This window comes from Octopus bimaculoides, chromosome 16, assembly GCF_046866305.1.
Source record: "Octopus bimaculoides isolate indiv1 chromosome 16, ASM4686630v1, whole genome shotgun sequence".
Lineage (NCBI taxonomy): Eukaryota > Metazoa > Mollusca > Cephalopoda > Octopoda > Octopodidae > Octopus > Octopus bimaculoides.
In genome coordinates this window covers 7699964-7723871 of record NC_142943.1, presented here as the reverse complement: position 1 = coordinate 7723871, position 23908 = coordinate 7699964, and the positions used below count along the sequence as shown (strand labels likewise).

Below are 23908 nucleotides of genomic sequence, written 5' to 3'. Positions count from 1 at the left end.
TTTGCTCGACTATAAAGGCGGTGCTCCAGCATGGCCGCAGTCAAATGACTGAAACAAGTAAAAGACTAAAAGAGAAAAAGAGTGATGATGATGATGGCAGTTGCAACAATGATGATAATGGTGATGGTGGTGAATTAGCCGAGGAGGGAGAGACCAGAGAGTAGTGGTGGTAGTAGTGGTGGTGGCGATTGTGGTCATAGTGCTGCCGCTTCAAGATAAAAAATCTGTGTTAATTCATTGTTAGCACATGTTTATATAAGAGAGAGAGAGAGAGACAGAGAGACAGACAGAAAGAGAATAACACACTGAATGAGAGAATGAAAGCTAGAATGAGAGAATGAAAGCTAGAATGAGAGAATGAAAGCTAGAATGAGAGAATGAAAGCTAGAATGAGAGAAAGAAGGAATGGCAAGAGAAAGAATCAAGGAAACGGTTACCATCAGCCTGCATAGTCATTGTCTTATATTCCTGTAATTCAACGTTGAAAACTTCCTGGTCTTCTTGCAGCCTCACAATCAGATCACTAGTACGCTAGATATGAAACAGAAAAACTTCTTTGCTTTAATTGTCCAAGAATATTTTTTCTGCACAATATTATACATACATCATCATCATCAGCGTTGTTTAACGTCCGCTTTCCATGCTAGCATGGGTTGGACGATTTGACTGAGGACTGGTGAAACCAGATGGCTACACCAGGCTCCAATCTAATTTGGCAGAGTTTCTACGGCTGGATGCCCTTCCTAACGCCAACCACTCAGAGAGTGTAGTGGGTGCTTTTACATGTCACCTGCACGAGGGCCAGTCAGGCGGTACTGGCAACAGCCACGCTCAAAATGGTGTCTTTTATGTGCCACCTGCATATATATATATATATATATATATACGAGGTCTGATAAATAAGTATCAGTACTGTTGACATAGTAATGAAGCTACAGCTTGCAGAGTGATGCCACTTGGCACAGATTGACCTTGAGCTCTGCTGTGTATGTGCACTAAGTTTTAACATTCTAGCTCACTTCTGCTGTTTACAGCAGTGCTTCGAAGGAAGGTGTGTAGCGTGTGATTCTTGTATTGAGCATGACAAAGAACGCTGCCATGGTAATACCTGCTCAGAGGCCTATGCAGAGTTTCAGAAAGTGTATGGAGAGGAGTGTATGAGCCAATCACAAGTGTAGAAGCGATTCAGACGTTTCCAAGGTGGCCATAAAAATGTTGTAAAGAAATGCCAATCGCTAACTGTGGAGGGAACTTGTGGTAGAGGTAGACCCAGGGAGACATGGAATGAGGTGGTGAAGCATGATCTTTGGACTTTGAGCCTCACAGAGGCAATGGCTAATGACCAAGACCTTTGACAATGTGCTGTGCTTGAGAGGACCCATCAAGCCAAGTGCACCCGTGCTGCTGGCATGTAAAGAACAGCTTTCCAGCGTTGGCAAAGTACCATGTACCATATGTATGTATTTGGGTGTCTGCGTTTGTTTCCCCCCCCCCCCCCCAATCATCACTTGACAACTGATGTCAGTGTGTTTATGCCCCTGAAACTTGGCAGTTTGGCAAAAGAGACCGATAGAATAAGTACTAGGCTTACAAAGAATAAGTCTTGGAGTCGATTTCTTCGACTAAAGGCGGTGCTCCAGCATGGCCGCAGTCAATTGACTGAAAAGAGCAAAAGAGTAAAAAACAGTACTACACTCAAGAGGCAGGTGTAACAGTTGATCAGCTGACTTTTGGAATAGATATCCCCACCCCATGGAGAAAGAAACGAGCAAAGAATTGAGTGATTGCTTAATCCTTTGGCAAATAAAAAATTGGCTGTCAGGAATAAGAAAGGATTACAAAAACCAAGATAAAGTAAATACCTTTGTTGCAGCCTTCAGTTCCTCCAAGACTATCATCTTTTCACCATTTTCATAAAGTTGGCTGCTGTCAAGCTCACCCTGAAGAAAAAGAAAATTGAAAATCAGACAAAATAATTATATTGGAATTTTCTACTTACCTTTGTCACCCAAAAGAGCATAACGATTTATATTATGTAGTAATAACCATGTAGCAGATGTGTGTGTGTGGCCGAATGCATTCACGATCACAAGATTTTCATTTTGATTCAGGAGATGCTATTATGAAAGACTGCTGAATGTAGAGAATGAATGGGGGGGGGGGGCAGAGAGTCTCTCAAATGTTGATCTAATTGAGAGACCAGCTATCCAAATTAACAGTAATTTGGTAGATAAAACAATTAAAGATATGAAGATATGGAAAGCCACCCCACCCCACCCCCGGCTTATCAGGAATCACCACTGAGATGCTTATAATATCTGATAGTGTGGGTTATGGTGTAGTCACCCATATTGTAAATCAGGTAGTTCACAAAGGAGTCATACCCAACGACTGGTGTAGTAGCACCATAGTCAACTGCTACAAAGGTAAAGGTGATGCCTTAGATAGAATAATCACAGAGATATCAAACTGTTGCATCAGGTGATGAAAGTTACAGAGAGGGTCATAGCACAAGTAATTAGAGAGAGTTGGTCTAGATGTAGAAACTAGGGATAGATAAATGGTTGGTGGGAGCTGTACAGGCTTGAGAAGGGAGGACGCCCAAAACCAGGCAAGATGGCAAGATGGTATGAGGGTGGTTGCTATGGCATTGAGGTAGATCTGGCCATACCTGTTAACGGGGACAAAACCTGGATGTAAAACACTGGATGATGATAATGAAATGGCTATGAGGGTCCACCTGAGTAAAACAGGGACCAGAAGGGTCCATAAGCAGAAAATGCTTCAACCTTTTACCATCCAACCTGGAGGGAAGACGAACAGCGAACACAAACAGATTTTACAGATTTCCTCAATAATTTAGTAACTGATTCTTAAAGCTAGTTACTAAAAGACTTATTGGAATGGTTGGATTCCTGGGCTTTGAATAAAATAAAATAACTTACATTGCCTTCATTCATGTTGACATAATTCTGTTCAATCGTAAGACATTTCTTTATGGAATGAACCAATAACAAAGGGTTCGGAGAGTAGATTCTCTGAAAAATAAATTTTCATAAAGAAATTAGTATGGAATTAGTATGCAATGATGCAGTTGTTATTATTTTTGTTGTTGTTTAACCCCAGGCTGAGCCAGCTAATGACCAGAGATAGTGATGATCAAAAGTATTTCAATGAGGACTGTTCTGACTGACTGGCAGCTAATTAGTTGCTCATTAGAGCACCATCATCATTTAGTATTGTTATTTTCATCATTTAATGTTTGGCTTTCTTGCTCACATGGGTTGCAGACATTATTTACATTATTTATATTATTTACATTTGACGGATATTTGTCCTCGTCTTGTTGGTTGTTAACACGTTTCGGCTGATATACCCTCCAGCCTTCATCAGGTGTCTTGGGGAAATTTCGAACCCGAGTTCTCATTCCTAAGGTATTTTTCGATGTTATTATTATTATTATTGTTCAGTAGTTTTATTTTTATAACGTGCTTTCACTTCACTACCGAGCGCAGCTCTGTATGCCTTGGGTATGTGCTGTGGTGCTCTTATGGTTACTGTATTGAAAGTGTTTTGCGTAGAATGTGTGCAGTACCCAGTAGTGCAATTTTCTGTATGTTATATATATTTGTAAGTCCTGGTGTTTTTGTTATGTATTTGTCTGAATATTTTTTTATTATACCTAAGGCACCTACTATGATAGGAATTGTTTCTGTTTTTAGATTCCACATTTGAGTTACCTCTATTTCCAGGTCTTTGTATTTTGAAAGTTTCTCCATTTCTTTTAGGGAAACGTTGTCATCTGCTGGTATTGATACATCAATTAGAAAGCATTTTTTCCCTTCATGATCTTTGACAACTATATCTGGTCTATTGGCCTTAATTTCTCTATTTGTGTGTATTGGTATATCCCAGAGTATGGTTGCTTTCTCATATCATTATTATTATTATTATTATTATTTTTATTATTATTATTATTATTATTATTATTATTATGCAGGTCACTGCCTGGAATTGAACTTGGAATCTTGGGATTAGTAGCTTGCACTCTTAACCACTACGCCATATGCCCATGTACATAATTCCTCATCTCTTAAATATAGAACTGAAAATGGGTTGCATAGTTTGTCAGAATCTGACAAGTCAGAGGAGGACTGTCTCATGTTGCCCAGAGTCTACTTTAGCATGGTTTCTATGGCTGGATGTCCTGTTCTAATGCCAGCTACTTTGAAGAGTGTACTGGATAATAAAGGTGCCAAGCTGGCAGAAACGTTAACACACCAGGCAAAATGCTTAGCAGTATTTCATCTGTCTTTACGTTCTGAGTTCAAATCCTGCCAAGGCTGACTTTGCCTTTCATTCTTTCAGGGTCAATGAATTAAGTACCAGCTGCACATGTATGATGAAAAAAAAATGGATGTGAAATGATCCTTTTTCAGGACAGACCAGTGGCACATAATGGCTGTTGTACTGAGTATGCTGCCACACACGGTGCCACCAAATTTCAAGCAAGGGTATAACAAAAGTTTTCCATTAAGATTTTTGATTAAATTAATGAGCAAGGTTGATATTTATAATGAATTTGCCATTTTTGATGGGTGTGCAGTGCACACCTAGCACACCCAGAATATACGCCTCTGGGACAGACCTGGAACCAAACAATAGCAAGAACAACAACAACAACTGCAACATCATCAACAGTAACAACACCAGCTACTACCATCATGTTATGGACTTACTTGAAAATCCACAATTGCTTGTCCCACTTTCAACTTGGTGCTGAAGTAGTCATTGTTTAAAGTTATACTCCTTGTCTCCATTTCCTGCAACAAGTTATTGAGCATAGTTCTAGCTATGGCCTCATTACTTGGATTACTCTCATCAATGGAATTCCTGAAATAATTGATAAAAAAAAATAATATTTTTTTAATCATCAGACAATTTTTTGTGGCAGTAAGAAGAGGGGAGTTTACTCGTTAGTGTTTACAAAATATAGACTTATCATTGGTTATAAGTTTCCCATGAATCAATCAACGGTTTACTCCATTTCCAATAATAAACAATCCTAGTTACAGTCATCATCATCATCATCACCACCATTGTCATCGTCTTCTAACGACAATCTTCCATGCTGGCATAGGTTGAACAATTTGACAGGATCGGATGGATGTGAGGACTTCCATTGTGCTCCAGTGTCTGCCTTGGGCTTCATGGCTGGATGCCTTCCCTTTACCAACCACTTAATAGAACATATGGGGTGTAGAAGACATTCTTTGTACAGATTTGAATTTCGTGTAGCCACCTGGTACTATATTATTAAAATATGATTTTAAGATGGTGTATAGACCATCCAAGAAATTAGGCCATGCTGATTGTTTATCAAGACTGATTCCGAAAATTGCAGAACCATTTGAAGATACTGTGATTGCTGCTGTGCGAGCAGAAAATGGAATTAAAAATGTTTGGTGTAACATCATATGTGAACTGCCAGTCACATTATAAGACATAAAATTAAAATTGGAAAACAATAAATTCATAACAAAAATGAAAGTAATGCTGAAGGCTAAAAGAGATAAAAATAAGTGCAACACAAATTCAAACCTATTCTCAATGTGTGACAATGTGTTGATGTACGCATAATGAGTCGCAGTGCCAGCCACACTATAGATGTGATTACTGAAGGAATTTTACATTGGTCACCCAGGGATTTTAAGAATGAAATCTTCAATGAGAAGTTGTGTATATTGGCCAACAATGGACCGTGACATTGAAGAACTAGTGAAAGCATGCAGAGGGTGTGCCTTAGCTGCAAAAGGACCTACCACTAAATGACAACCATGGCCAAAAACAGATATTCCATGATCCAGACTGCATGTTGATTATGCAGGTCCACTTAAGGGTCCTTGTTACCTTGTTGTGGTAGACAGTTTTTTTAAAGTGGCCTGAAGTGCATAAATGTAAAAACCCAACATTTGCAGTTACAATAAGTCTTTTACATGAATTGTTCACCAGATATGGTATTCCTGATTGGCACTGTGTCTGATAAGGGAACTCAATTTACCTCAGACAAAATTTTGTAAGATTTTCATTATCAAACACGTGACCCCTCTGTTGTATCATCCAGGGACAAATGAACAAGTGGAGTGTTTTGTTGACACTTTCAAGGGGGCCCTAAAAAAGACAAACAATGAAGTAATGGACGACCTTGCAATTCAACAATTTCTTAGAGTGTACCAAGTAACACCTAATCTGGATACTCCATCTCGAATGTTACCCACAGAATTGAAGTTTGCTAGATATGGTAAAGAGAGCTGGGAGGATGGTGTAATTATTAAACAAATTGGAAGAATGTTATTCCTGGTAAAAGGAAAACATGTTGAACATAAAAGACATATTAACCAACTTAAAAAAAGATTCACAGAAAAAAAGTCTTGAGAAATGAAATCCCTATGAGGTGTTTGAGGTACCAACACTCAAACAATTTGAAATTACATGTTCTAGCACCAGAAAACAGAAAAGAATGGGAACACTGGAATTGAATGCTAAATGTAAGAGATATTAAAACCCTGAGCAGAGTTTAATTCTCAAAAGGGGAAAAGTTAGGGGAGACTAATTCTAAACAGGCGAAATGTTGTAGAAGGATTCCAATCACCCCCATGTGACTAAAAGTGGACAGACACATTTCTATTAAATAAACAAACTGTCAAGTCGTCAGCAATTGATTGTGAACAATTGACAGTAAGCAGTTCTTTCACATTGCTTTGTTAAGTTCTATATCCAACACCAGGATATAAAAATATATGATGGGCTTCTTTGCCAAACCCACTCAGAAGGCTTTGGTTGGCCTGGAGCAATAGTAGAAGATACTTGCCAAAAAAAAAAAAAAAAAATCATAAAATTGTTTCACACAGACCACTTGACAGATCTTCAGTTTATTGAAGATTGGTCCAGTGGCACTCCTATGAACAGCTGACAAATAAAATTAGCTTCAGGAGGGATTTGAATTCACAACATATGGATATGTAATTAAAATACAAGTTATTTTGTTTAACACTCAACTACATGCATCACCATAAGATTACATAAAATAATATTTTATCAATATTTTACCAATAATTTGCCAATATCTCATCAATATTTCACCAATAGTTTATCAATATTTAACCAATATTTTATTAATTTCAGTAATATTTTATATTTTAGCAATACTTTATTAATATTTTAGCAATATTTCACCAAAATTTTATCAATATTTTACCAATATTTTGCCAATATCTCATCAATATTTCACTAATATTTTATCAATATTTAACCAATATTTTATACTTTAGCTATACTTTATTAATATTTTAGCAATATTTCACCAAAACTTTATCAATATTTTACCAATAATTGGCCAATATCTCATCAATATTTCACCAATAGATTATCAATATTTAACCAATATTTTATTAATATTTCAGCAATATTTTATATTTTAGCTATACTTTATTAATATTTTAGCAATATTTCATCAAAACTTTATCAATATTTTACCAATAATTTGCCAATATCTCATCAATATTTCACCAATAGTTTATCAATATTTAACCAATATTTTATTAATATTTCAGCAATATTTTATATTTTAGCTATACTTTATTAATATTTTAGCAATATTTCACTAAAATTTTATCAATATTTTACCAATAATTTGCCAATATCTCATCAATATTTCACTAATATTTTATCAATATTTAACCAATATTATATTAATATTTTAGCAATATTTCATATTTTAGAAATACTTTAATATTTTAGCAATATTTCCCCAACATTTTAACAATACATTACCAATCTTGACACTCGAGCCAATCTGACATAACATCGCGCACTTCTAATGGGAACCTTGCATCTTCGTAGCAGGACGAGATCGGTGCCCAATATTGGTTTGGAAGCTGTTTAGTTTTGATCCATAAAGACATGGTTGGAGTGGATTCTTCCTGAAAATAGAAGTGTATATAAATAAACAAGTGTGTGTATGTGAGTATAGGTATGTGTGTCTGTGCAGGCATGTAGATGTGCAGAGAGAGAGAGAGCAATAGACAGACATTCAAAGTGATGATGACAAAGACGATATATGTGTGTGTGTGTGTGTGTGTGTATATATGTTTATATATATATATATATGTGTATATGTGTGTGTGTATGTATGTATATGCAGTTAGATATATCTCCAATCACAGAATGTTCAATGGTTTTGCATCCATAAAGCACAGACCTATTTTATGGATGCAAAACCATTGGTCATTCTATGGCCACACATATACATAACTGCATATAAACGTGTTACCGCTCTATGTATTAGAGTGTGTTTCTTTTACGGATATATGATATACAGGCCATGTGCCTCCACACACACACATATATATATATATATATATATATATATATATATATATATATATATATATATCTACTCACAAGACTTTGGTTGGCCTGAGGCTCCAGTAGAAACCACTTGCCCAAGATTCTATACTGTAGGATTGAACCTGGAACCATGTAGTTGGGAAGCAAACTTTGTACCACACAACCATGCCTGAATATAAATGTATACATGCGGGGTTTTTTTGTGTGTGTGTCTGTACAATTAGAAGTTAGACTGCCTTATCCGCTTCTCTAAAATTGCTGGCCTTGGGTCAAAATTTGAAAGCATTATTTTTCAACTTTATCTGCTTAGATTTCAACCATTATAAACATTGTTTCACTTGTATCGAAGTATGTGAAGGTATGTGGCCTAGTGGTTATGGTATTTGGCTCATGATTGCAAGATCATGAGTTCAATTTCCAGCACCACATTGTGTGCTTAAGCAAGACACTTTATTTAACATTGCTCCAATTCATTGAGCTGGCAGCAAAAATGAGTAGTACTTGTATTTCAAAGGGCCGACCTTGTCATGCTGAGTTTCCCTGAGAACTCCATTAAGAGTACACATGTCTGTGGAGTACTTATTCTATCAGTCTGTTTTGTTGAACTGCTAGGTAACAGGGATGGTCGCCAAGTGGTGAGGTGGGGACAAATATAGACACAAAGATACACACATAGACATATACATAACACACACACACACACACACACACACATATATATATATATATATATATACACATATACGATGGGCTTCTTTAAGTTTCTGTCTACCAAATCCACTTGCAAAGTCTTGGTTGGTTTGAGGTTACAGAAGAAGACACTTGCCCAAAGTACCACACAGTGGGACTGAACCCAGAACCATGTGATAATGTGATTGGGAAGCAAGTTTCTTACCACACAGCCTTACCTCTGCCTATATATAGGTCTGTATGTAAAGTTTGAAATAAATGATAATTTTTATCTTCAAAATTTAGGTTATGATCCTCTACAGCACCTACAAACATGCATCAATCTCTACCCTGAATAATATTAACAGTTGTTAATAGACAGTATTGCTGATAAGGATGAACCTTGGGTATTTCATGACATCTCAGGTAAACCTAAAGGACTTTCACAATATGAGTCATGCTTTCAACTTGTTTCCCACACATTCTATAGAGGTACGTTGCACTTATGTGGTACATATCTTTTCACTAAGTTGGTATTCAATGATGATCAGATTTTTAGTCCTCTTTTTAAGGTCCTTTTGTTGAGCTACACACACACGCATATACACTAACATATATATTTGCAATTTATAATGTTTAGTTACTAATCATTCTAAAGAAATTTAGGAAACATTTTCGTAAGGAAGGTGTAAGAAATTCCTTCATTTAGGGGACCAGTTTGCCTACTATAGCACTGAAATTAGTGTTCACCAGGAGTCCAAGCCTGCCCAAAGCCTGACCTTAAGGATATAAGGAGCAGGGTGTTTTTCTGGAAATATTTTGGGGGGAAATAAAGCAGGCCTTACATGATTGAAAATAAGTGCTCTTGTTCTTAAGTTGTACAGCAATCACAAAACAACTGACAAAAATAAAAAAATTGTTTTATCTTTGAAGTGAACAGTGCTTTGAGAAGACAATTTCGAGTGGGCACTTCAAGCAAAGTGCTTGATACAAGAAGAGATCAGGCAAACATGTGAGACGTGAAAACGCCTCCATTTTTACTATAGGCACAAGGCCTGAAATTTGGAGGTGGGGGTCGCTACTTCATTACATCGACTCCAGTGTTCAAATGGAATTTATTTTATTGATCCTAAAAGGATGAAAGGTAAAGTCAGCCTAGGCGGGAGTTGAACTCAGAACATAAAGACAGACGAAATGCTGTTATGCATTTTGTCCACCATGCTAACAATATATATATATATATAAGTAAAGCAGCTAGTTAGAAAAATCTCAATGAGGTAGTTTGCAAGAGGGTGTCATAGAATTGGTCTTTCAGACCATCTGGTAGCCCCGGTTGAGGTGCATAGGCTGAGATGACAGTAGCTAATCTATGATGAAGCACTAGTCTGATCTTAAGTACTCTGTCACTTACTCTAACGACCTCGATTACCTTATCCACCCATTTCTCATACCAAGAAGTAATATATATCGCCACATCAATATGGCTGTTTGATGTTATTACCATTTTAACACCAGACGGATCCTGTGCCAGCTGGTTACTGGTGCAATCTGCAACCTGTTTATATATACATTGCAGTCAGGTGAGCAAACCCCTACCATCCTCCAGCGGGGCAACAGGACCAGGAGACTGAACGGTTCCAGGTTACTTGTGCCCATCTTCAGTCGTGAACACCCGACCACTAGAAATTAGCAGGGATTCAATTCAGCTCACTTCAGATATGCCTGGGGTTAAAACAGTAGCAATGCTGGACAGCCATATTGATGTGGTGATAGATACTACTTCTATATGTACACACACACATATTTATATATCTATATCTATATATATATACACACACACACACTCATATATATATGTATAGACATATATGTATAGATATATATACACATATATTTATATATCTATATCTATATATCTATATATATATATATATATAAACACACACACATATATATATATGTATACACATATATATATATATATATACACACACATATATATACACATGTGTATGTATATATATATATATATATATACATACACACATATATGTATATATATACACGCATGTATATATATACACGCATGTATATATGTGTGCGTATATATATATATATATGTATATATACATACACACACACACACACACACACACACACATAGATATATATATATATATGTGTGTGTGGTAAATGAAAGACGGAAGATGGAATACACGAGAATATATTATTATGATCAAGACGCATACAGTTTATTGACTCCAAAAGGATGAAAATCAAAATAGACCTCAGCAGAACTTGAACCTAGAATGTAGACAACCAGAATAAAAACAACAAGGCATTCTGCATGAGGCTCTAAAAATTCTACAAAATTTGAATGTAGGTGTGTGTGTGTGGAGGTCAATGCACATGTAAGTTCCACGGAAATGGCATGTTTCATAATTTTATTTCTTTAAAACCATTCAAAACACTGCTTCCGGAAGTTAAAAATTTCTTGTGTTTTTAATTTGAATTTGTAGCCAAGGCTGTTCCTTGTTAGTGTACGTGTGTATGCATGTAAGATATATATAGACATAAATCATCATCATCCTTTAACATCCGTTTTCCATATATGTAGATATATAATACAAATAATACGTGAGTATATGCATATATACGTACATGTATGTACTTACCTACATCTACATGTATATATAGATGCATATCTGGGTAGAGGATGTCACAAAAAAACGTGGACAAAATGAAAAACAGAACATAAACAAAGCACAGAAAACAGACAGGCCACATAGAGAATATTTCCTTCATCAGCTGCCCCTATTCTAAACTAAGCATTCCGAAGAGTTATATACACACATACACACACAGATATATATATATATATATATATATATATATATATATATACATATATATATATATACATACAAATATATATGTGCATATACATATACAAAATGTATGTATATGCATATAAATATATATTGTTGTGTCTAGGGAGGGCCATTCTCTTTTAGTGCCTGATTATTTAACACACTCACCGGTAAAGTTTCCCCTCATTTACTTGTTTATTTTTCCTAAAATTTTCGTCTTGTCTTCCAACCTTTTCAATAGTCATTGACTCTGTCCATTATCCAAGCTGTGTTCTTTTTGCTTGTTTGTGCACATGTGTGTGGGTCGGTGTGTGTGCACACATACACATGTATGTATGTATGTATGTATGTATGTATACATGCAAGTGTGTGTATGCATGTGTGTGCATATGTATATATACATATAAAGACATATATACATGTTTATATATACATATACAGAATGTATGTATATACATATGTATGTGCATATATATGCATATATATACATGTGTCTATATATTTACATACATACATACATGTATGTCTATATATGTATGTATTTATACACATACATGCATGTATGTGTATATGTGTGCGTATATATATGGTCCCACCCTAGCCAGCAAGGAAGGCAGACATTAGATAATGATGATGATATATATATGTATGTATATATTTATATATAAAACGTGTATACATTTGTGTGTGTGTGTGTGTGTGTGTGTGTGTGTGTGTGTGTGTATGTGTGTGTGTTATGTTGTATTAATATATAAGTATATATAGTGTGACAATGGCTTAACTGGCTGAAATTTCGAAGTGTCACTGTCAACATTAATCTTGTTTCACAATAATTCATTTTTTAATCATAAAAAAACTATAGAATAATCCATTAGATTAAAATAAGTTGTTTTTTTTTTATGACTGAACAGGAAAACAAACATTAACACACACCGACACACACACACATATATACATACGTATACACACTGAAGGAGTGCCACTTATCTTCAATGTATTGTGAGATGCAAACAAAAAATAGGTTCTCTAAGTGAAACAGCTTAACAAGGCTTAACAATTTCTTTTCAACAGTATTTGTAAACATTTTACAATATCATACTGGATTTATTTTCTAACTGAAAATGTACTGACCTCAATATATATGTGTGTGTGTGTGTGTGTGTGTGTGTGTGTGTGTGTGTGTGTGTGTGTGTGTGTGTGTGTAGTGAAACTAACACCTCGATCGCCATTACATACAAAACTACCTATCGCCATTAGATACAAAACTACTATCGCCATTCTTCTCATTTAAATATAAACAAACGCGAGCGTAGCGGAGAACCCAACCTTGTCATCACATGACTGATTATTATTCGAAGCGGCAACTTCTTCGAACCGTTCCCGCCAGAACGCAAACTGACCAATTACAGCCCTTAATAAGGTCACGTGATAGTGTTTTTCTGCTACCGTCTTGGAGCCGATAATTCGCTATAAATAGAGCAACTCATACCCACCAAATTCGTCTCGGTCCAGTTTCTCTTAGAGACTGTTCCGTGTACCACACGACAGCAGCAGCAGCCAGCGACCATTTCAACAGCTTCGTCCAGCCAACGATGACCACCGCCGTCGCCACATCAGCAACACGAGTCTACGTCTACTAACCAGCATCATCGTCATGACCAACACGATTCTACGATTACTACTAACCAGCATCAATCTCCACCAGCGTCAACACGACTTACTATGTACACCAAACTAAACCACCGCGGCACATCTCTCTCTTTGATTCTGTTAGGTGACTCAGCTTCACCACGATAAATAAACAGACAAGAATTTCAGCCAGCGACGAACATCTGTATAACAAGAATCACGGCCCGGCATCGATGCCACAACATCACAACTAGTGATCAGCACTGCCACACACAGCCTCAACTACTCTCACATACAGACTTTTCCAATTGGGTACTAAAGAACTGGTATAAATGCTCACGTGTTATTGTCTCTCTTTCTATCTGCTGTAATAACTCACATACACACACATGTATCACTCACATACATACTTTTCTTTGTACGACGGCCTGTCTTTGATTATGTTCTTATATGTCGCATTCACACTCACACACAGACATACATCTTTAACGCCATAATAAATATTTCTGTTATTCATCTTATACGGTTGTGGTCTTTCATTACTGGTCATCTATGTTATCGTAGTATAACATATCATGTATATGATATTTGATATATATATTGTTGTGTTCGACCGTGTGACACGTTTAAATAAAAGGAGTCCTCTATTTTTCCATTCGTCACCATTTCTCCCTTTTTGAGTTCGCACAGTCGTCCTTACATATGTATGTGTGTATATATATATATGGTGGTCATTAAGCTCTGCAGTAATTATGGGGGCTGTACTTTTGTGATCCTTTCTAACAATTCGCGTAAGATTCTGACAGTCCCTAGCTGAAAGTTTTGGTTTTCTTCTGGAGTTTTGTTTCGACAAGGAGGTTTTTCCCCTCTTTCTCAAAAGCTGTCATTACTTTCAAGACAGTACTTCTTGATACACCAAACATTTTGGCTATTTTCGTTACGCTAGCGCCTGCCATATGAGCACCAACAATTTGACCTCACTGAAAGTTTGATAAAACTGTCATTTTAATTACCTTTTTCTGATGTTATTTGAAAAGAGACAGCAATTTTAGCAAAACATAAAGCAACACTAATAATAAATCAAAAAGCATAAAAACAAACAAGCTTTTGATGGTTTTATAGATACTTCAAAATTATGATGCTAGGTGTTTCCATTATTTTGTCCAACTCCTGTATTTGTATATTAAATATATTATTTACATTATTTGTCCTCATTTCGTTTGTTGTTAACACGTTTCAGCTGATATACTCTCCAGCCTTCATCAGGTGTCTTGGGGAAATTTTGAGCCTGGGTTCTCACTTCTAAGATATTTTTTGATGCTATTATTATTATTATTCAGGTCACTGCCTGGAATCAAACTCGGAATCTTAGGGTTAGTAGCCCGTGCTCTTAACTATTATGCCATATGCCCACGGGCATATGGTGTAGTAGTTAAGAGCACGGGCTACTAACCCCAAGATTCCGAGTTCGATTCCAAGCAGTGACCTGAAAAATAATAATAATAATAATAATAATAATAATAATACTAACACTGAAAAATACCTTAGGAATGAGAACTCCGGTTCGAAATTTTCCCAAGACATCTGATGAAGGCTGGAGAGTATATCAGCCGAAACGTTGTGTTAGCAACAAACAAGATGAGGACAAATATCCGTCAAATGTAAATAATGTACATAATTCATCTCTTAAATATAGAACTGTCTAAATTAAATATATATATATATCTGGGAAATTGCAAAAGGACCTGGGGCACGTGTTCTTCACAGGTGTATACTGCAACACCATCATGACTCCTGTCTTTTCTGTCACTTTGCATTATAATATAGTTTGGCATGTGTATTTCTGCATCTACAAATATCAGGTTTTAAGTATGTTCTCTTGAGTGCTATGAATAAGGCTTGATTGCATCCAACAAGGTCTCTTAGGGAGGGAATTTTTGTTCTGTTACTGAGATCCAACAATCCTCTAATGTTTAGTAAGAGTTTCAAAGTGACATCTGTGCTAATGCCAGTGGTGGCCACACTGGATCCATTGATTGTGATGGTTTTATACATTGGTGGGGTGCATTTCTACTGCATGATGACATCAGGTAGCCAATAATTGTAGATGAGCTTTGCATAATATTTTAAAAGATTTATATCCAAAACTCATTAACCCTTTAGTGTTTAAACTGGCCATATCAGGCCAAAATTGTCTTCTAGTTTTATGCTCAAACCAGCCAGCTCTGATCTCTCACACCTACCCTACAAAGTCATTCTAAAAATAAACAGGAACATCATCGAAATCTCAGAGTTACAAGATGCTGTACAATTAACTTAAAACAATGTAATTAAACAGGCTTTACATTTGACAGAGTAATCTGAATGTTAAAGGGTTAAGCAAATATATAAATAGATGTATATTTACAAACATATACATATACAGATATATACACATACATGCATGTATACACACACACAACACACACATAAATACATATGTAAAGTGAAAAGTCATTCGAGTGAGATCGTTGCCAGTGCCGCTGAACTGGCTCCTGTGCAGGTGGCACGTAAAATACACCATTTTGAGCGTGGCCGTTGCCAGTACCGCCTTACTGGCCTTCGTGCTGGTGGCACGTAAAAGCACCCACTACACCCTCAGAGTGGTTGGCATTAGGAAGGGCATCCAGCTGTAGAAACTCTGCCAAATCAGATTGGAGCCTGGTGCAGCCATCCGGTTCATCAGTCGTCAGTCAAATCGTCCAACCCATGCTAGCATGGAAAGCGGACGTTAAACGATGATGATGATGATAATGGTTCTGGGTTCAGTCTCACTGTGTGACACTTTGGGAAAGTGTTTCTATCACCCCAGCTATTCAAAACTTTTGTGATTGGATTTGTTAAATGGAAAACTGAAGGATGCCTAGTGTGTGTGTGTGTGTGTGTGTGTGTGTGTGTGTGTGGTTTCTTTGCGATGTTTGTTCCCATACACCTATTTTACTGCTGTTGACACTGCTGGATCGAATCATACTGCCCAGGTGTCGAAACCATGATATCCATGGGGCAGCTGATGATGGAGGTATGTTGGATTGTTGGTATGGCTGTTTTTGTATATGTGGAATAGTGTTATAACACATCCTTTTGATAGATATATATATATATATATATATATATATATATATATATATATATATATACACACACACACTCGTATATGTAGACATCATCATCATTTAATGTCCATTTTCCATGCTGACATAGGTTAGACAGGTTGACAATTTCGGTTTTTCTATATGGATGCAACAGTTAGAGCCGCCACAAAATAAACCGTTTGTGGATCCTATTAAATTTTTCCAATCACTTGAAATATGTCAAATTTTTTGCTAGATTATTTTTTAAAAATCGCAGCTTTGAATGCCCGTAACTAAAATCGCATTCATATTTTCTATAAATTAATAATAGAGAAGTAAGATTAGCGTAAAAAGTTTTTTTATTTTTTAAATACTGAAAAAAAAAAATCTGGTGAAAATTTTTGGTTAATGTTGAAGATGTAAAGCATTAATCAAACGGTTAATGTTTCGGGTCAAGATGTAAACATTAACTTTTCTATTGTGCTTCAAGTGGTTTCAAAGAAATTTAACAAGTTCCCATAAGAAACCAAATACGCTGGCAACAGGGAGCCACTCCTTGTTACAGTGAAAGGCCTGGAACGGAGCATGTATTTCATCCACGACTCCCTAGTCTTCAGACATAGCAAAAGGAAAAGCAAAGGGAGAGCGAAAAAAAATCCTTTCAATGTCTAACGGATAACGAGTGACAGAGATCGGTGACAATGGTTGACTGTCGGACGTCTAAAGTAGCACAAACTTGTTTATTTATTTATTCTAACGATGGACGTGAATTATGGCTTATTTTCAAATAAATTGGAGAGAATGTATAAAAACAGCGTGGTTTACATGAATTACCGAAGCGAAAATTTAATATTGTTTGCTATAAGGGATAAAAATACTTTCATTTTTAAAAGCACGTGTGCTACGAGGGTAGAAAAAGAAACATTTGGATAATTTTAAAGTATTTAATTAGAAACAAAGAAAAAACAAGTTTGAAGATGTATACTGATGTTGAAGAGTCAACAGAAATTCACTTCCTGTTTTCAACACCTTTGTAACAAATAAGACTTCTGTTTTCGTTTCGGTATTTCATAACAATCCTCTTTTTACATTGTACCCATTTCCTCGAAAACATACCGCAGTTCCACACATTTACACACTCACATAAATGTACATATATACTGTCTTCTTAAATATCGAATGAGATGGTGACATCTTAAGCAACATACTTATATTGTAAGTTGGTGTTGCAACGCTTCTATAGCTACAACGAGTATATTATATATGTATGTGATGTGATATGTGGGTGTGCAATCTATTCGTAGTCTCTTTCTCTCTCAATGATTGCACATCGTTTCGTCCCAGCTGTGGTCTCGAGAGAGGAGTTTTTTTTAAACTTTGGAAATAAATGTGTTTGTGTGTAAAATTTATCAAATGTGTGTATATACACGCCGTTTATTCTCTATATTTACTCTATGCACATACATATATGCATATGCATTGCATACGAACACATTACACCAAACACGTTTATATATGGTAAAAGACTCGATCTACAATAATAAATGCACATATAACTAACATACCCTAAATACATAAAGAAAATGTGACATGTATGAATATATATATAATATATAATCAGAGACGAACATTAGTGTTTGTAATACTTTAATGCAAGCAAAAATATACAAAATATATTTTGCCACACACACACACACATACATACATACATTTTGCCTTTTCTTCATATTTTAACTGTTTACGTTTGGATAGATTAACTGACAAGATCGATAAAGATATAAATATAACCATGTAAAATTTAAAATAAGTTATGCGGCAGAGATATTTTAACATATTTCGATCGATGTCCCTTAACATAATTTGGAATGTTTATAAACAAAAAAAAATTCATGATTTCATAAATATTTGTTTCCTTATGACTGTCTGTTGAATAAACCGAATGGCACACTCATACATATATATACATATATACACACACACACAATCTTTTCTACTCTAGGCACAAGGCCTGACATTTTGGGGGGAGGGGGCCAGTCGATTAGATCGACTCCAGTACGCAACTGGTACTTAATTTATCGACCCCGAAAGGATGAAAGGCAAAGTCGACCTTGGCGGAATTTGAACTCAGAACGTAAAAAGACAGACGAAATAACACACACACACACACAAATAATAATAATAATAATAATAATAATAAATAATAATAATAATTGTCAGAGGCTACAAAGTGACTCAAAGAGAGTTTCACATAGATATGTACATCACACACACATATACGACAGATAGCTACGTACGTGCGTGTGAAACATCTACATTCATTAGTAAATTACTTTAAAGTTAATTATAAGATATTAAAGAGGAATGAACAATTAAAATACATTTGATGAGGTGTGGATGCGAGCAGATAACACTCAACACAAAACGATGCAATGGCCTTTAAAAAATCGAACGAAAATTCAAATGGAATCAACTGGTATGGAAAGGAGGGGGTTTATTTTTCTGTGGTAGTTGGGTATGTGATGTTTCGATAAGTAGTTAATCGAATCAGTTTTGTAATGTAGAAATCATTTTGTATCTTTGTTGTTTTGGATGTTTTTAGCTAAGGCCGATGTAATCAAAGCGACCTCTGATCAAAGACGTTCTGTTGTAACCATCTTTTTTGTAATTATTATTTTAATTTCTTTTTCGGACACTGCATTACAGTAGATCAGTTTCATTTTCTAAAGATATAGGATGCTTTCTGAAAATGGTCTGGCTGCTATTTCTAGCAGGTCGAGCAGGCCATATAGAGGTACGTTGTTGTTGAGTAGCTGCAAGAACTCATAGTTTGTATGTGGCTAGGACATCTTTAAGAAATAATCTCTGGTATTGTCTATTTGATTTTATAGTTCGTATATCGTTTCAGATGTTAGGTCTGCTTATAAAAGATTACATACTCTTTCAGTCTAAAAAAGGGATGAAACTTTTCATTTCGTTTTCGTTGATATCGAAACTTATTACGCAGTTTGATTATAATTATACAAGATTTTACGCATCTGCATGTAACGCGGGAGTATTTGTAATCGTAAAAGTGACATTTTAAAAATGCCTATATATAAAGTAACGTGTTGATAGTAATTAAGAAACGAATTTAGAAAGTAAACAAAACTCTTAGATGGTATAAAAATGTAATTAAATGAGAAATTAAGAAACTTACCGGGGCGATTTATCAACTGTGTATATCTATATGAGTAGTACAATATGTATCAGACATAAAATACTAGCTCCAGAAGATAGATTCTGAGTAAAGAAGAATTATGTGAATGACAAGAACTTCAATTAAAGTGAAACTGTTTCACGTATTTTTCCAAGAAATTATGTGAACTCTAGCTTTTTTTTTCATTGGTTGAAATAATTGATCATGTGACCGTCATTGACAATCCGGTATGGACTCTCGAACAACAACTACAGCAGAAGTCATGGTAATGCAGTTAAAACAAATTAGAAACATTTTGTTTTTACTCTCATTACTTCATCCAGGCGATCCGGGTTCGATTTCCGTCATGGGATCTTGTAATTTTTAAAACGGCGTGCTGGCAGAAGCGTTAGCACGCCGGGCAAAATGCTTCGCAGTGTTGTGTTCGGCGTGAGTTCAAATTCCGCCGAGGTCGACTTTGCCTTTCATCTTTCCGGGGTTGATGATATAAGTACCAGTTAAGTAATGGGGCAATCGACTTACTCACTCACCGAAAAATTTCAGGTTTTGTGCCTATAGTAGAAAGGACTATTAATACTTTTATTTAATTATAATTTCTAATAAGGATCGATAAAAAAAAAAGCAAACCGATACTAGAAATAATTTGGTAGATTAAATCCTTACTAAAAATGTACGGCCTCTTACATGTATGAGAAATCAATAATTGATAACAAGAAAGGTTTTCGCTCAATAGAATCAATGACCACAATGTCAAGTGGTGGTTTTCAAATGCGACCATTTGCGATCTCGGATCCAATCCTCGAATCCTGCTAGGTTTTGCCGGACAAAATTTTCAGCGGCATTTCGTCTGACTTTACATTCAGAGTTCAAGTAACGCTGAAGTTGACTTTGTGTCTCATCCTTTCAGGATTGATGAAATAATCACCCGCTGAGCACTGGAGTCGATGTTATCGACAAGCGCCCTTCTCCAAAATTTCAGATGTTGTGTCTACACACACACACACACACACACACACACACACACACACACACACACACACACATCGTTACGAGAATAATAAGCATTGACAGTGTTCTTTGTTAAATCATTTATTAAAAAAAATGTATTGGTTAAAATTACAATTTATTAACAAAACGCGACTAACCACTGATATTGTATGTGAGCCGTTAGATTTTATACTTAAATAAAAATTCGATAAAGAAATTTTAAATCGGTGTTGTACTTTCTAAAAGCTAAAAGATGTGGGCGAAGGTAAAGAATACGCGCACACGGAGTTAGGGTTTTGTTACGCCGAAAACGGGTGGTGTGCGTATTCTTTACCTCCACCAAGATGTGTAGAAAGCAAAAAATTTAATACTTTACAATCTTAAAAAAGTGGAAAATATTTCTGAATTTTTTTTAAATTTTAAATTAGAATAATTTTTTTTTTTAAGGTGCAGTTAACAGTTGCTAAGCTTACTTTAAGGATTCCAAGGTGAGTGTTTAAAAACCGGGACGAATCCCGGAAAACTGGAATAGGTAAATTTTCTTTATTTTATCCTTTACAACCTTCAGTATTATTAATCAACTAATTTCCCGCCAACATTAAAACTAATCTCGTCCCCTTGAGCCCAAATGAAAAAATGTTAACATATTAACAGGCACTAAAGAAAAGAGGAGTGAGACAGCAGGGCGGTATCCCTTACATGTCGATCAACGCTTATTTAGTTGTGTCAACTTTGTGTTCTGATCTCGACATCAATATATTGTTATTGCGGAGATGTACTTGCATAGCAAGTGACCTGATCTGAGATCGTGTGCTGGAACGAAAACAATTGCAGCGTGGAAGGTGTGTTTATAAGCCATTTAAGAAACACACAAAAACCGTTAGATTCACTTCAACATTTAAATTTAATTTGCCAAAATATTTTCGTCGCTTTGAGACCGCGACCTGTTCATTGACAAATGTGTGTTTCTTAAATGGCTTATAAACACCTTCCACGCTGCAATTGTTATCTATTTATTATCTTCCTTATATATATATATATATATATATATATATATATATATATATTCCTTCCAAAATTTGCTTATATTACCTTTTACTCTTTTTTTTCAATCGTTGGACTGCGGCCACACTAGACCACATTGAAAGGTTAGTCTATCAAATTTACCCCAGTACTTTTTTTTTTTTTTAATCTGGCACTTATTCTATCGTGTCTTTGGCCGAACTACTAAGTTGCGGGAACGTAAACAAGCCAACACCGTTTGTGAAGCGGTGGAGAGAGACAAACACGACACACACGCATACATACATGTGCGTGTGGACACACACGCATACATACATGTGCGTGTGTGTTTGATATGTGTCACACGCGAAACTCTCGGGCCTTGATTCACTCTGTTGCTTCTACTAAATATTAATGGCACATACTTCCTATTTTAAAACAATAGGGTATAATTTGAAGGAGATTTAGCTATTATTTCTAGCATATCTAAATTACTTACGTATATGTTGAGGTATAGAGTAATTTAGCCTCCCCCCAGTTAACTGTCAACGTGTAGACTTATGATCAATGTTGCATTCGTGACCATTTTTTTTTCTTTTATTCTTTCATCTACAAGATGACATAGTTCTAGAACGCTGTCCTTCCATTTTTAAAACTGGTAAGATATGACTTGAAGACGATCTACCCTGTTATTTCTACCCCAGTGCTGGTGGCAAATTAGTTGATTAACAATCTTATTTTATTTTTTATTTTTGTTCCTATTTCTTATCTTTTATTCTTTTCAGATACAAGATGAAGTAATTCTAGAACAAGCTTCGCCACGTATATAAATGGCACCCCAATTTTTCAGTCAAAATTCAATATAAAATGTACGACTAAATACGGAAAATAATTTTTCAACGGGCGACTTGAAGTTCTTGCAGATAACGTTAGAAATAATAGCGTGTGGAATATTAAGTTTAAAATAACAATAACCCTTGGATGAAAAATAACCGAAAGTTGCCACTAAGACTCGAATCCATATTCTGTAAATGAAATAGACGTACTAATCATTTTTCTCAAAGCAACACTTTTCTCTATCCTTTTAGAAGCTTTCTTCTCGCCATCAAGAAGAATTTAGAAATTTCGAAAGATATGAGGTATAAAATTTTTAAACGTTGGGACTCGAAGTAGAAAAAGCTATAAATAATTGTGTAGAATATGGGGTTAGAAAAAAAAACACAAATGGAGAAAAGTCGAAGCCTGCCAGTGGGATAGACATGTTTGTAATTAGGCCAATGCAATACTTTGGATTTTCTCAATCTACTTTGGAAATTTTTTCTTACCTGCTAGAATAGTAAGATATTTATATCTATACCATAATAAATATGCTTATGAATTTGTTTGGGACATGTAACTTTTAGTAAAAGAAAGGAATTATTAAAATCTATGCTGTCTAGAAAATTCTTGCAAATTCCAATTTTAATATTTAAAAAAAAAAAATCAAAGGTAGTTTTCAAATGTCTTTTATTATTGATGATTTCAACAGAAAAAAAAACTAATTTTAATTCTCTGCGAGATAGCGTTCCCGCTTTATCTTCTCTCTCTCTCTTTCCCTTTCTTTCTCTTACACTTAATGATGTTATTTTCTCCAGACATCAGTAAATACGTCTCTCCAAATTATGAGTTTAATCAAGTGCCAGCCAAATTATGTTGATTCCAGTATCATCTCGTATTTGTTGGGTGTTTTTAAAGAAATAGAAAGCTGAAGAAGAAAAGAATGGTTTTAATTTACTTACGTCACTTATACCAAATATAAACTTCATTCACTTTTTTTCAACTAAAGTATTTTCTCCACCGAATTTGTTACCTCTTTTCTAACAAATGGATTTTTTTTTAATGACATTTTCTATAAATAGCTTTCAGGTGGCGCAAATTGCAACTGTATCAAAATTTGTGGTGAAGAAAATTTTCGGAGCAGGGAAGAGGCATTTCGGGTAATTCACATGCCTCGAATTTGCTTCCCCATAACTTTCTTGTTTAGATGAGATAGGTTG

At 35.5% G+C, this 23908-nt stretch overlaps 1 protein-coding gene and 1 long non-coding RNA gene across 7 annotated transcripts in view; both read right to left on the bottom strand.

The window, feature by feature from the left end:
- LOC106873988 (signal transducer and activator of transcription 5B) overlaps positions 1-23908 on the bottom strand; it is a 66079-nt gene that overhangs the window by 30383 nt on the left and 11788 nt on the right. For 3 of the 6 annotated variants that reach the window (XM_089364079.1, XM_089364082.1, XM_089364080.1), the window contains exons 1-6: positions 19884-20047; positions 7834-7982; positions 4740-4893; positions 2946-3038; positions 1863-1940; positions 438-531 (exon numbers count right to left, since the gene is read on the bottom strand). In XM_089364079.1, the coding sequence (XP_089220205.1) occupies positions 438-531; positions 1863-1940; positions 2946-3038; positions 4740-4893; positions 7834-7964 (550 nt within the window). In that variant the 5' untranslated portion in view covers positions 7965-7982; positions 19884-20047. Of the gene's footprint in view, positions 1-437; positions 532-1862; positions 1941-2945; positions 3039-4739; positions 4894-7833; positions 7983-19883; positions 20048-23908 lie in introns of those variants that run through there. The other 3 variants (XM_089364077.1, XM_089364081.1, XM_089364078.1) reach the window with 1 other exon arrangement.
- The window catches only part of LOC149132265 (uncharacterized), a 2628-nt gene continuing 2081 nt past the window's right edge, over positions 23362-23908 (bottom strand). Inside the window, exon 2 of the long non-coding RNA XR_016244560.1 lies at positions 23362-23616. This is a non-coding gene — a long non-coding RNA (uncharacterized LOC149132265). The remainder of the gene's footprint in view (positions 23617-23908) is intronic.